Source organism: Pantherophis guttatus, chromosome 1, assembly GCF_059756535.1.
Source record: "Pantherophis guttatus breed Tessera chromosome 1, ASM5975653v1, whole genome shotgun sequence".
NCBI lineage: Eukaryota > Metazoa > Chordata > Lepidosauria > Squamata > Colubridae > Pantherophis > Pantherophis guttatus.
The window spans coordinates 75,857,890-75,870,300 of record NC_142063.1 but is presented as its reverse complement, the minus strand read 5'-3'; the positions used below and the strand labels follow the sequence as shown (position 1 = coordinate 75,870,300).

The following is a 12,411-nucleotide window of genomic DNA, read 5'->3' as shown; positions in this document are numbered from 1 at the left end:
TCTCCATCTGTCTCTATGTGATCATGTATTCGTCTTTGGCTCTGATTGTCGCTGATGTTGTCATGTGATCTTCCATCTTGCCTCCAGACTCTGATTAGCATGTCTGCAATCACTCAGCAACAACTGCTCACGCCTGAAAAAAAGGTGTCTTTATTTTACCTTTTTCTCCCTCAAGTTGCCATTGGATAATTTTTTGTTAGTCTATTTTGATGTATTGGCTTTTGGAAAGAAAGGGAATTTTGGTGGAAGATATCGGTAAAAGACGGTGAACTAAAAAAGAAAAAGAAATAAAAGAAATTCACATGGCTTGAGGGTAGGCCACTCTCTCCTCCAAAGAAGCTGAAATTGAGAAAAGTTTAGAGTACAATCTAGAGAACTAAAATGTTTGGTTTTTTTTTTTTTTGTATGTTCAATATGTCAAACCAAGATAAAGATACTTGTTTTGTGAATATTACAAAATATTCAGAAGCCAGAAGAGTTGATAAAATCAAAACTGTTGAAAACTAAAGCCTTCTAGGAATCTGGGCTTTCATAGTAATTGTATAGTGAAGAATGCATTAACTCTGCTCTTTTTTATATGACATAAAGGGAAAATTAGGAATCTCAGAACAAATTAGCTGAGTTGAGCATTCAGAACAAGAAATAACTACCCAATAATGTAAATTTATATTAATAATATTAATGCATATTAATCTATTTAATGCACTTATGTATCATCCTCCATAAAAACATACTCTACGGTAATTTCTAATGTTTAAAATAAAAATAGTAATAAAATATGCATTAGTAATACATAGGCTTGTATCAAAGTTATTAGAGTTTATGCCATTAAATCAAACAATATTTATTTGTTTGTCAAGTTTCTACACTGCCCGTCTCACCTAAGTTTTGGAGGGAAACACTTTTTAAATAAGTTCCTAAAAAAAAATCTAGATGTGCTTTTTTTTCGGAGTATATTTCCCAACAGAAAAAAACTTTTTATTGCCACGTATCTTATATCTGATGGTATGTGCATTCTAAATGGATGTTCTTAACTTGATTTGGAAGTAGATAGTACAAAGGTATCTGGTACATATGCTTTAAAGCAGTTTAAGTTGAAACTATAATTTGAATCTAACATTCATATTCAGCATGGAGTTTGTGCGTAAGACTGTGACATTTAAAAGTTGGGATCATATTCCATTATTGCTAATTATTGCAAAATAAGTCCTTTTTTTAGAACCAGTGTGGTGTAATGGTTAAGGCACATAGGCTTTGGCATGAAACCAGATTGGATGACTTTGGGCCAGTCACTATCTTTCTCTCAGCTAAACTTATCACATTGGTTTGTTGCTGTAGAGAAAATAGGAGAGAGAAGTATTAAATATGTTTGTTGCATACTAAAGATGCAATAAAAATAAAATCTGCAAGGGCTAGTTCAGAGGTTTGTCAGGACTCAACACTGACTCGAAGGCAACCTCGCCCCCCCCCCCCAAAGACCTTTTTAAATAAAACTGTAGAATATAATTTTTGTATTTTAGGACATATCAAAATACTATTGATAGTTTATTTTACATTTCATGTATCTTTTTTCTTATGTAGCCAAGTTAATAAAATAACATAATTCCCAATATTTTTCTTACAATATGTTTAGAGGGGAATTTAAATTCTAGATTACTCTTGATTAATTTTCCAAAGCTATTGAGCCTGGAGTATTTTATAGTTTTTTAAATAAATAAATGAATCTCATTTCAAAGATTTTCTGTTTTTCTCTAAAACAGCTTTAGTAGGTAAAATGGTAAATTTAAAAAAATGCAATTTCTGATTAGATTTAATTGATTCTGTGACTGTTTTGCATGCAATTTTTTTAGCATAAAAACATTTACAATAGTTTGTGTATTTCCCTCTTTTTATTTTCTGTTTATTCAAATGTAAGAAAAGTAAGCAATTAAGCAGAGGAAGGATTGATTAAGTTTATTCTTATTTGCATTAAAAAAAACTGAAAGAGGTCTCTTGATCCCAGGTTATATTGGAACATCACACTCAGCTTGTGTTTTGCCCATGAGAGAGAGTTGTATTACAGCAATGCCATTTTCGTTTATTATGTTTGTAACATATTGCTCTTCAGGCTTTGGCCAGCATGAGTTTGAATACCCAGCCTATTCTTAACCTAGAAAAGTTTCATGAAAGTCAAGAAATCCCATTGCTTCTGGGAAGACCGCAGAATGACCTACAATCCACACCGTCCACAGAGTTCAACCCACTGATCTATGGTAATGATGTAGATTCAGTGGATGTAGCCACTAGGTGAGATAAAGCATTGTGTTTTTGCTGAATGTAAATAATAAACTTCCAATTAGATGGGAAGAGCTGGTGCTCCGCTTAGCAACATATGATAAGCAAAGTTATATTACCTTCTGACAATCTAATATTCTAATATTAGATATCTAATATTCAGATAAACTTAAAAAAATTTTTTTTTAATTTTCTTTTAATACAAAACATTCCATCATTCATTAAATAGTGTGTCGCCTGGGTACAATAAGAAATTTATTGTAACAGTTGATCTTCTCTGGATGATGTATAGTACTAAGTAGTATGGTAATACATTGTTTATATATAGTTTGTGCAGAAGCTGTTGTATGACTTATGTGAAATATGCCTACTTTCTAAATGTTTATGATAGCTGTTACAAAATTGGTAACTTTCTTCAGATGCCTTGATTTAATATATTAAAATAGTATAAATTTACATAATATATTTTGGATTCTTCAAAGAAAGTTACAATTGTTACTCACATTTTAGGACAGCCTATGTCCAGTTTATGTTAACCAAAACTCAGGAGTAGCTTAGTAGCATTTTTTCAGACTAGCAAATCTTACTGAACAACGTAAGCTTTTGTGAACTGCAGTTCACTTCATAATTTTGTTGTAGAAAAAGTGGGCAATATGATGAACACAGCATGTTGAGGGTTGAGAAGTGCTTCTGATATGCTGATATCATTGGGGCTAGAGTCAATTTAGTAATTGTTAGCATGAACAAATTTGCTTTTTCCTTATTGGGGATGCATCATCAGTTATTTTTTTGGTGATTCATGAATGCTCTGTGCCTTTTCAGTTTTCATGCTGGTTGCTAAATGAATGTCTTTCCTTTTTAAAGGGTTGCTATGGTGAGATTCTTCAATTCACCAAATGTTTTACATGGATTCCAGATGCATACCCGCACACTTCGTCTCTTTCCCCGCCCCGTGGTTGCATTTCAGGCCAATTCCTTTTTAGCTTCACGACCGAAACAGACACAATTTGCAGAAAAATTGTCCAAGACACAGGCAGTGGAGTACTTTGGGGAGTGGTCTCTCAATCCCACTAATTATGCTTTCCAAAGAATCCACAACAGTAAGTGTGATCATGAATTGTCAGCCCTCATGATTTTAATGTGGGATGTTCCAATGCAAAATATTGCTGAGAAATTAACTGACCACTATGTTTTAAGATTTTATCTTAAAAGCAAATAGGATTTGTTCAGTATAAGAATTTGCTTTCTCAATAAAAATCAGAAATACCTATTTCAGGCCTGAAATCCTGTTATTTTCGATATTTTGTCTGGGTTTTTAGAATGTTCATGTAGCTTCTGTAACTGTATTTTTGCTATTGGCATAAGGCAAATTACTTGTTCCTTGTTGCTTTTATAGATATGTTTGACCCAGCTCTGATTGGTGATAAGCCAAAGTGGTATGCTCATCAGCTGCAGCCAATCCATTATCGTGTTTATGACAGCAATTCTCAGCTAGCTGAAGCAATGAATGTCCCAGCTGATAGAGAAACAGATTCAGATCCTACTGATGATAGGTTAGTAAGGAACGGAATGCAATGGCATGCAACCAATCTTCAGTGAATTTTGTAATTCTTTCTAAGAATTTCTTTTTAAATTTAGGTGCCTCCAGCATCAGTTTCCAGGGCACATTGCAGATAATTTATAACAAATATCATTAAAAATATAGATGAAATAACAAAAAAAAATCAAATCCAGAATTCTTGAAAAGCCTTTTAAAGCTTGGGAGGTTTAAAAGGTTTGCCTGGCTTCAAAAACACAATACAGGTAGTCCTCGACTTTACAACAGTTGGCTTAGTGACCATTTGAAGTTACAAGTTACACTGAAAAAAGTGACTTATGACAATTTTTCAGATTTATGATCGTTGCAGCATCCCCATGGTCATGTGATTTATATTTGGATGCTTGACAACTGATTCACATTTATTATGGTTGCAATGCCTTACGGTCATGTGATCACCTTTTGCGATCTTGTGACAAGCAAAGTCAATGGGGAAATCAGATTCACTTAACAACCATTGTACTAATTTAACAACTGCAGTGATTCATTTAACAAATGTGACAAGAAAATTTGTAAAACGGGGCAAAACTCACTTAACAAATTTCTCACTTAGCAACAAAAAATTTGGGCTCAATTATGGTCGTAAATTGAGCACTACCTGTATACTTCTACTGAGGCCTATTATTGCATTCTTTGTGATCATTCTGGCTTCCATTTTCCCCATAATTTTGCTTTTGTTTTGTAAAATGAGTAAATTTTAAATCCAAATATGACTCATCTATAGTATAAAACCAAAAACTCGTGACCTGACAGTAAAGTCAATCAGGCACTCATTGGGGGTTGAAAGAATTTCCCCACTTTTTGAATCAGACAATCATAGAGAAGAGATGGAGGTAGTAACCAGAGTTATGCCTGCAACAAGTATGATTTCTGTAGCCTTATGTAAGTTGACTGTCAAAACATCAGGAATTTCTCAAGGTTTCAACCAGGTATGAGAGAACAATGCAAAAAAGTCGGTGCCGAATAGATACTACAAATCTGGAATCAATTATATTATATTTTTAATGCTTAAAAGAATGATAGAAGCTATGATAAAAAATTGAAAACAACTATGGATTGTTTTAAGTTTGCTTCTGTAATAGTGGAGGATGAAAGTTGCAGGCAGAAGACCCAGAGAGAAGGCAGGTGGCAACTGAAGTTGATTGAGTCTTTGGAAACTTAACTATTAAGTTAACTATTTAGACAGAAGAGTTTTGTTTCCATTAGGAACTCTATTATCAGCACAAGAGGAAGAATCTTCCTAAGTTGATAGAAAATTTTGCATAGGGCACACTGCTTCAAGAATATTAATGTCATTTTGGACTTCTTTTAAAGGGTTTAGATAAGGTACAACTGTTAATACTTTTAAGTTCTGAGCTGCTGCTCTCAGAAGTGTATTGCCTTGCAAAAGGGAAAATTGTCTTCTTTTTTTTGTATTGAAAATGTAGTTGAGAAAAGCTATCTTTTTATTTTTTGTTTCTGGAGGAATATAGCATGAGGTTATGTTGCCTTTGGGAAACAGATCTGTAAGAGGCAGCAAGGGCCATCTATTTCCTTATCTGGTTAAGTGGTGAACACTTCCTGAGAATTGCCCATTTGAAAAAATATACGTTTATATCAGTAATTTTGGCAATTATGTTCTCCAAAAATGTAGTAGTTGCAGATACGGAAGTAGATTGCTATTTTGGGGATTCCATCCTTATCTGACACTGTTTGATAAGTTGAAGATGCTTTCCATGAGACACAGGAGAAAATGCTATTTTCTATTTTCTGAATTGTCCTGGGAATTCCTCTTTCTCTCTCTTGCTTGCAGAATTAGAATATATTTTCTACCTGTGCCATACATGTGACAGTGATTTATATTAGGAATTCCTCTACTGTTTCCTTTTACCACTGGGATTTCTCCTTACTGCCTGTTTAATCCCACATAATTTTTAATTTTGCCATAGAACATAGTTTTGCTCATCTTTTCAGTGGTTTCCATTGTCATGGGGTTGAGAAAAACCTGCTTTTCTAGTCTGGTCTGGAAGGCAGAACAGATCCTCCTGCCACAGTGATAATTCAAGACTGAAACATGGCTATTAGCATCAGGAAGAGGTGCCTGGCCAAAGAAATAATGCTCTCTATACAACTAAAGTTATAAAAATCCATGATAAAATATTCTGGTAAATCTCTTACGTAATTTATTTATTTTTTCTACTTTTTTTCCCTTTGCAATAGTGGGAGTGATAGTGTGGACTATGATGACTCCAGCTCTTCTTATTCATCCCTTGGTGACTTTGTTAGTGAAATGATGAAATGTGATATCAATGGTGATACTCCAAGTAAGTACCCTTGATCTGTAATGTGTTTGTTCTGGATATAGTTATAGGGTTTAGGCCAGAGGTGTCAGACTTGAGTTGTCACGGCAGCATCACGTGACGTATTGCGACTTTTTTCCGCTTCACTAAACTGGGTGTGGCCAGTGCGTGATGTATCCAGCCTGTGGGCTGGGAGTTTGACCCCCCTGATTTAGCCTAATTTCATTGCTTTGGAAGAAACTTTTCACCTCAGCAACCAGCTGGAATCTTGCTAGGAGTATGGAAGGTATTTTGTTTCTTTGTTGTGTTTATTTTGCTTGGAGAAGACTAGAATGGAATGGAATAATAGAATAATGGACAGTAAGAATTGGAAAGGATCTTGAAGATTTAGGTTAATCCCCTGCCCACTGCAGAAATCCATTACTGCAGCATCACTGACAGTTAGTCACCCATCATTTAAACACTTCTTACATATCCCAAGGTCTTTTTCATTACTGAATAGCTTTTATTGTTTCAAAGTGTTTCCTAATGTCTAACCAGAACCTGTCTCTTTATAATTTAAACCATTGTTCTTTACTTGTCTTCTTGAGCAACTTTGAAAATCCTGCTAATTTTCTACTTTGCAATCTTCAGATACTTGAAGAGAATTATCATGTTTCCACACAGTCTTTTCTTCTCCAGACTTGAAACTTACAACATTTTCCTTCTAGAACCATACTCCAGTTTGTTAATGCATTTCCTAAAATGTGTCTGGAACTGGATAATATTCCAGATATGGTCTCACCACTATAGAATACAAAGGAATAATGTCTATATGCAAACATGTAATGTCCAAATCAACAAAGTACATTATAGTTATAGTCATTTGTGCTTTAAAACATATATTGTTTGATATGCTCTGTGAATCCAGCCAGTTGTAGTTTATTTAGCAAACTTGATTAAATAAACATTCATGTGCTATTGATTAATAATGTCAGTGTGTAAGGCCCACAGTCATTCTTGGAAATAAAAATTATGGTGGAGGGTAATACTGTGTTACATGCTGCAGTATATCGGTAGCATATTTTTTTTCCTTAAAAAGCTGAAGTTTGTGACTTACTTCAAACAATATTTTCTATACTTCTACAGATAATGCCACAACTAGAAGTACCCTTTAGCAACTGTCTAAAATCGGATTCTGATCAGCTTCTTTATTTATTCACAATAGTAGTTTCTTAATCCAGATTAAATTTCATCTTGTTCCATTTTGAAATTTTAAGCATACATTTATTTAGGAATTCCATATCTTGTGATTCATGGAAGAAAAAAAGAAGGATATAAATTATCTACACATTGGTGGTGTTTCATCACAAAAATCCTAATAGCTTCCATAAACACTGGGATCAAGAAAGTCAGGGTTTTTCTAGCAACCACTTATGAGACAGGTTCAGCAAACAGGATTTGAATCAACTATAATGATGCTTCAAAAGCTATTTTAGAATAATACCACACTAAGTGGTATTGAAAAATGCTTAATAATCTTAAAGGGTTGCACACTTCCTGTGCATTTTTCTGCAGCATTGTCATCTGATGGATTTAAACAATAACATATTTATTATAATAATAATAAAGAATGTGAATTTGGCATAGGTAAAAACTGATTTAAACTTGGCTAACCTTGAAAGGTAATCAAGTTTGACTGTGTTACTAGTTGGTTAAAGGGTCATTTGGGAATTCCAGGGTCGTAAGCTAGTGTTGTAAGTCACTTCCATAAGGCTACCATGAAACAGCATAGGTGCTATCAGGAATCAAATTTTACTCAAAGGTATCTTTATATTTTAAAAGATTTAAAAGACGAAAGATTGACTGCTTTTGTCCATAAAATGCATAAATCTTCTAGCACAGAGATCATTACATGGGATCATAAAATTACTTACAAATGTAAGGGGTGGTGGTACGATTTTCCTGTGCGTGATGCTTGTAATGTTTTGTCACGGAGACATTGACCAGAAACATGTCATTGAGGCCCACTCTCTAACCCTTTGTTCAGTTCAGAAATCCAAATAAAAGCATTCAAATAAAGACATCACCAGCAGAGTCTACCCTGTATTTGAATCAGTCCTCTTTCCTTTGAATAACTAGTTCTATTTTGAACTGTTCTTACTGTTAACATGGCTTTTTTTGTCTACTGTTCAGATGGAATCTGTTTTCCTATAATTTTAATAATTTAGTGAGTTTTTTTCTTGAATTGCTTGTGACTTGGCCAGTGTAGATTTGTGTTGAGCTGAAACAGTATATATATATTCTAACGTGTCTTGCAGATGTGGACCCACTAACTCATGCAGCTTTGGGTGATGCAAGTGAAGTTGAGTTTGATGATTTCCAGGAATACTCAGCATATATGGACGAACAGGCTCCAGATAGTGAGAATTCCCAAGATAATAACCAACCTCGGTCAAGTTCAAGCACTACAGCCAGCAGTAGTCCTAGCACTGTTATCCATGGGGTGAATCATGTATGTAATAGACTAGATAGCAAAAAACAAAACAAAACATAAGGCTTTTAAAAGTGCAAATAGTTATAATTATAAGTTTAAGTAGTATTTAGTGGGATGTCTAGTACATTTCTGTTGAATTGGGATACTGGAATTTCAGTACAAGTAGTCCTCAACTTACGACCACAATTGAGCCAAAATTTTATGTTGCTAAGTGAGAAATTTGTTAAGTGAGTTTTACCCCATTTTATGACTTTCCTTGCCACAGTTGTTAAGTGAATCACTGCAGTTGTTAAATTAGTACAATGGTTGTTAAGAGAACCTGGCTTTCCCATTGACTTTGCTTGTCAGAGGATCGCAAAAGGTGATCACATGACCCCGGGACACTGCAACCGTTACAAGTATGAACCAGTTACTAAGCATCCGAATGTAAATCACATGACCATGGGGATGCTGCGATGGTCATAAGTATGAAAAATTGTCACTTTTTTCAGGGCCATTGTAATTTTGAATGGTCCCTGAGTGAACTGTTGTAAATCGAGGACTACCTGTATTTATCACAGCTCTTAGAAAACTGTTCATTATTTATAGTTTCAAGAAATTATTGCTTTTCATCAATCTGCGATTAGAGTTAAGGGACAAAGACATAGATAATCAGTAGTTGGAGCTTTAAAAAGTCCTTATTAATTGTCATGTTTTAGATATGCAAACAAATATATTTAAAAATGAAAAGTGGTTTGCAAGCCATAGGAACTGCATAAAAATGAAGAAAAAACAGGGAATTATCTGGATTAATTTTTTAAAATCCTACCAACAAGAGATTGCGTAACATTATGAGTTGAGTGAAGCGGTTTGGTGTAGTGGTTTTGGCATCAGGCTAGAAACTGGGAGACTGTAAGCTCTGGTCTTGTCTTAGACATGAACCCAGTTAGGTGACCTTGGGCCAATCATTCTCTCTCAGCTCTAGGAAAAAAGGCAAACCACTTCTGAAAATTTTGCCAAGAAAACTACAGGGACTAGGCCAGGTGAAAGCACAGTCACTTAGGTCAGATGGCTAGTGTAAAAATTTGATTAACAAAAGAAATAAACATTAACTCAAAGGCACAATATTAAAACATTGAAATTTACAGGAGTTTATTGTTAGGCATATAGAAAGTTTCCATGGTAACTTATGTTCTGTGGAATGTACTCTTCTTAGCTTGAGGATTGAACTACTGTATATGGTCTTAAAATGCAATAAATAAATGATTAAAAAAAATCAAGGTACATGTTTAACTGAAAGCTACAAATTATTTTCAGCATTTTAAAGACTAATAATTATAGGTGGTTTTACTTAAGCCACTTTACTTAAAATTCAGGATAATACTGAGCTAGGATTGTGATTAAAATGAGTAGAAATATTTGAGACAGTGTTAGAAATACTAGAAATTGAATGAACATTGTAATATAGTACCAGCAAAGTTTATTCTTATATATTCTAGTTAGAAAACTCAATAAACAGAAAGTCAGCTGTGAATATGTGCAACGGTACAGCTATCCAGAATAACTCAAACATGGCTTTTGTTCATTCGCCTCCAGCTTTTCATCTGTGGCTTCGGCCTGCAACTTTCATCCTCCATTATTAAAGAATCAAACTTAACATAACCCAGTTATTTTTTAGGGGTTTTTTTATTGTAAGCAGGAAACATTAGATGTCGTGCTAAGCCCACAACCAGCAGCTGGATTCAGCAAGCTGTTTGGAGAGGCACAGAAGAACTTCTTAATGGAAACTCACAGAGTCATTGTATAGTTAAAATTACATCTAGTATATTGCTGGTATTACATGCTAATTCCTTCTGTAGTATTTCAAATATTGTCCTAATTTTTTAAAATCATGATTTCTATAATGTATATGGTTAAACTTTTTTCTCTAAATATATCCATAGAGAATAATATTTAAATGAAGCAACTACTTATATTACTGTTAGGTATAGGAACCAAGCTGCAGAGAAATAATCCTAACAGTGTTAATGTAATAAAACTTACTTTAGCAGAGACAGTGACAGAAATCAATAGAATGTTTTATGTTAAATTTTAATTTCTCAGTAAAATTATAAACTACTTTAATCATTTCAAACTGTGATAAAATAGTTTATCATCAACTACTGGTATTATAGAAATCTTTAACTGGAAACAAATTCATGTCTTGTTCTCGGTACAGGAATCAGCTGATTCAGCAGAGGTAGAAGAGAAGATGGTAGCTGGATTTTCAAATCACCTTTCCAGCTTGCCTTTACAGCCAAATTTTCCCAAGGTGACTGTGGATCATCATGAAAGCGAGAGTCCTTCATTCAGCTTGAGTACCACAGAAGGAATGGTGAAGAAACGAGAGTATGATAATCCATATTTTGAACCACAGTATGGATTCCCAACAGAAGAAGAGGAAGATGAGCAGGAAGAAAGCTATACTCCAAAGTTCAACCAGAATCTCAATGGCAGTCGGTGAGAATTGCTACATCCAGCATGGGTTTTTAAAATTAATTTGGTCCTTTCTATGTGGTATCATCCATTGTCTAAGAAATTTTCTGCAATTCAGCTACATTCTTAATACTGGATTAAAGTATTCTTCTTTACCTTTAAAATACAGTATATTAAACGCCTATGTCTTTATTGGAAGTAATTATTTATGTCCCACATTAAAGATGCTAAAAACAGTTTGTAGGCTTTTTAGAGTGCAGTGATGGATCAAAAGTAGCAACAGAAAGAAAAAAGATTATATGATTGTCCATAGAATTTATATTAATGTCATATGCTTCTGCATATTTACAGTATATGAAAAATATAACAGAGAGGAAAATCTATGGATTACTTTAGTTGACCCTCTGGTACTTAGAATCTGTAGAACCAGATGAGCCATTTTCAAAAGATTTGCACAGTAGGCAGTGGTGAAATGTAAAATTTATTACTACTGGTTCTGTGGGCGTGGCTTGGTGGGGGAGGGTAATATGACTGAGTGGGCATGGTCAACTTTTTTTTTTATTTTTACTTTTAAAACCATTTTTTCTACAACCTCTTCGGTAAAAAAAATGCTTTTAAAGCCTCTGACGATCCCAGCTGACTTGCCTGATTGGCAGAGGCTTTTTTTCCTTTTAAAAATATTTTTTCTATAACCTCTTCGGCTGAAGATGTTGTAGAAAAAATGCTTTTAAAAGCCTCTGATGATCCCAGCTGAGCTGCGCAATCATCAGAGGCTTTTTAAAAAAACCTTTAAAAGCATTTTTTTGGCCAAAGAGGTTGTAGAAAAAATGCTTTAAAAATTAAAAAAAAAGCCTCTGACGATTGCGTGGCTCAGCTGGGCAATGGGGGAGGGGGCGGGGGGGCAGGGATTTTTGCTACTGGTTCTCTGAACCACCCACCTCCATCGCTAACGGATCAGGCGATCCGGTCCGAACTGGGAGCATTTCACCCCTGACAGTAGGGAAGGATGGTATTATTTCTCTCTCTTGTTTGGTATATTTGGGAGAGAAAATGAAATTAAAGCCTCTTTTCGGTAGTGGTTAGCTGCAAAAGGTGGGTGAGGGATTTGGGTTTGTGGAATACTTAGAGAACTGCAGAGGGTTTTAAATAATATGTGCAATATGATTTATCCATATGTACTATGATAGATTTGCCTTATTTCTCATAAAATTCTGTATCTCTTTTCAGATATTTTTAACCGAATGAATAATTATTGATTTTAATACCCCTGCCAGCCGTGGTTTGTAGAATAAATGTTGCTTTTGTGATGATTTTCTGCCATAGTTAAACAC

At 34.4% G+C, this 12,411-nt stretch overlaps 1 protein-coding gene across 50 annotated transcripts in view; it reads left to right on the top strand.

Annotated features, from left to right (window-relative positions):
- MADD (MAP kinase activating death domain) overlaps positions 1-12,411 on the top strand; it is a 90,034-nt gene that overhangs the window by 22,151 nt on the left and 55,472 nt on the right. For 35 of the 50 annotated variants that reach the window (XM_060687561.2, XM_060687558.2, XM_060687556.2 and 32 more), the window contains exons 8-14: positions 88-144; positions 2,108-2,286; positions 3,139-3,374; positions 3,671-3,827; positions 6,071-6,174; positions 8,451-8,644; positions 10,824-11,104. In XM_060687561.2, coding sequence (XP_060543544.2) covers positions 88-144; positions 2,108-2,286; positions 3,139-3,374; positions 3,671-3,827; positions 6,071-6,174; positions 8,451-8,644; positions 10,824-11,104 — 1,208 coding nt within the window. The remainder of the gene's footprint in view (positions 1-87; positions 145-2,107; positions 2,287-3,138; positions 3,375-3,670; positions 3,828-6,070; positions 6,175-8,450; positions 8,645-10,823; positions 11,105-12,411) is intronic. The other 15 variants (XM_087882966.1, XM_087882950.1, XM_060687569.2 and 12 more) reach the window with 1 other exon arrangement.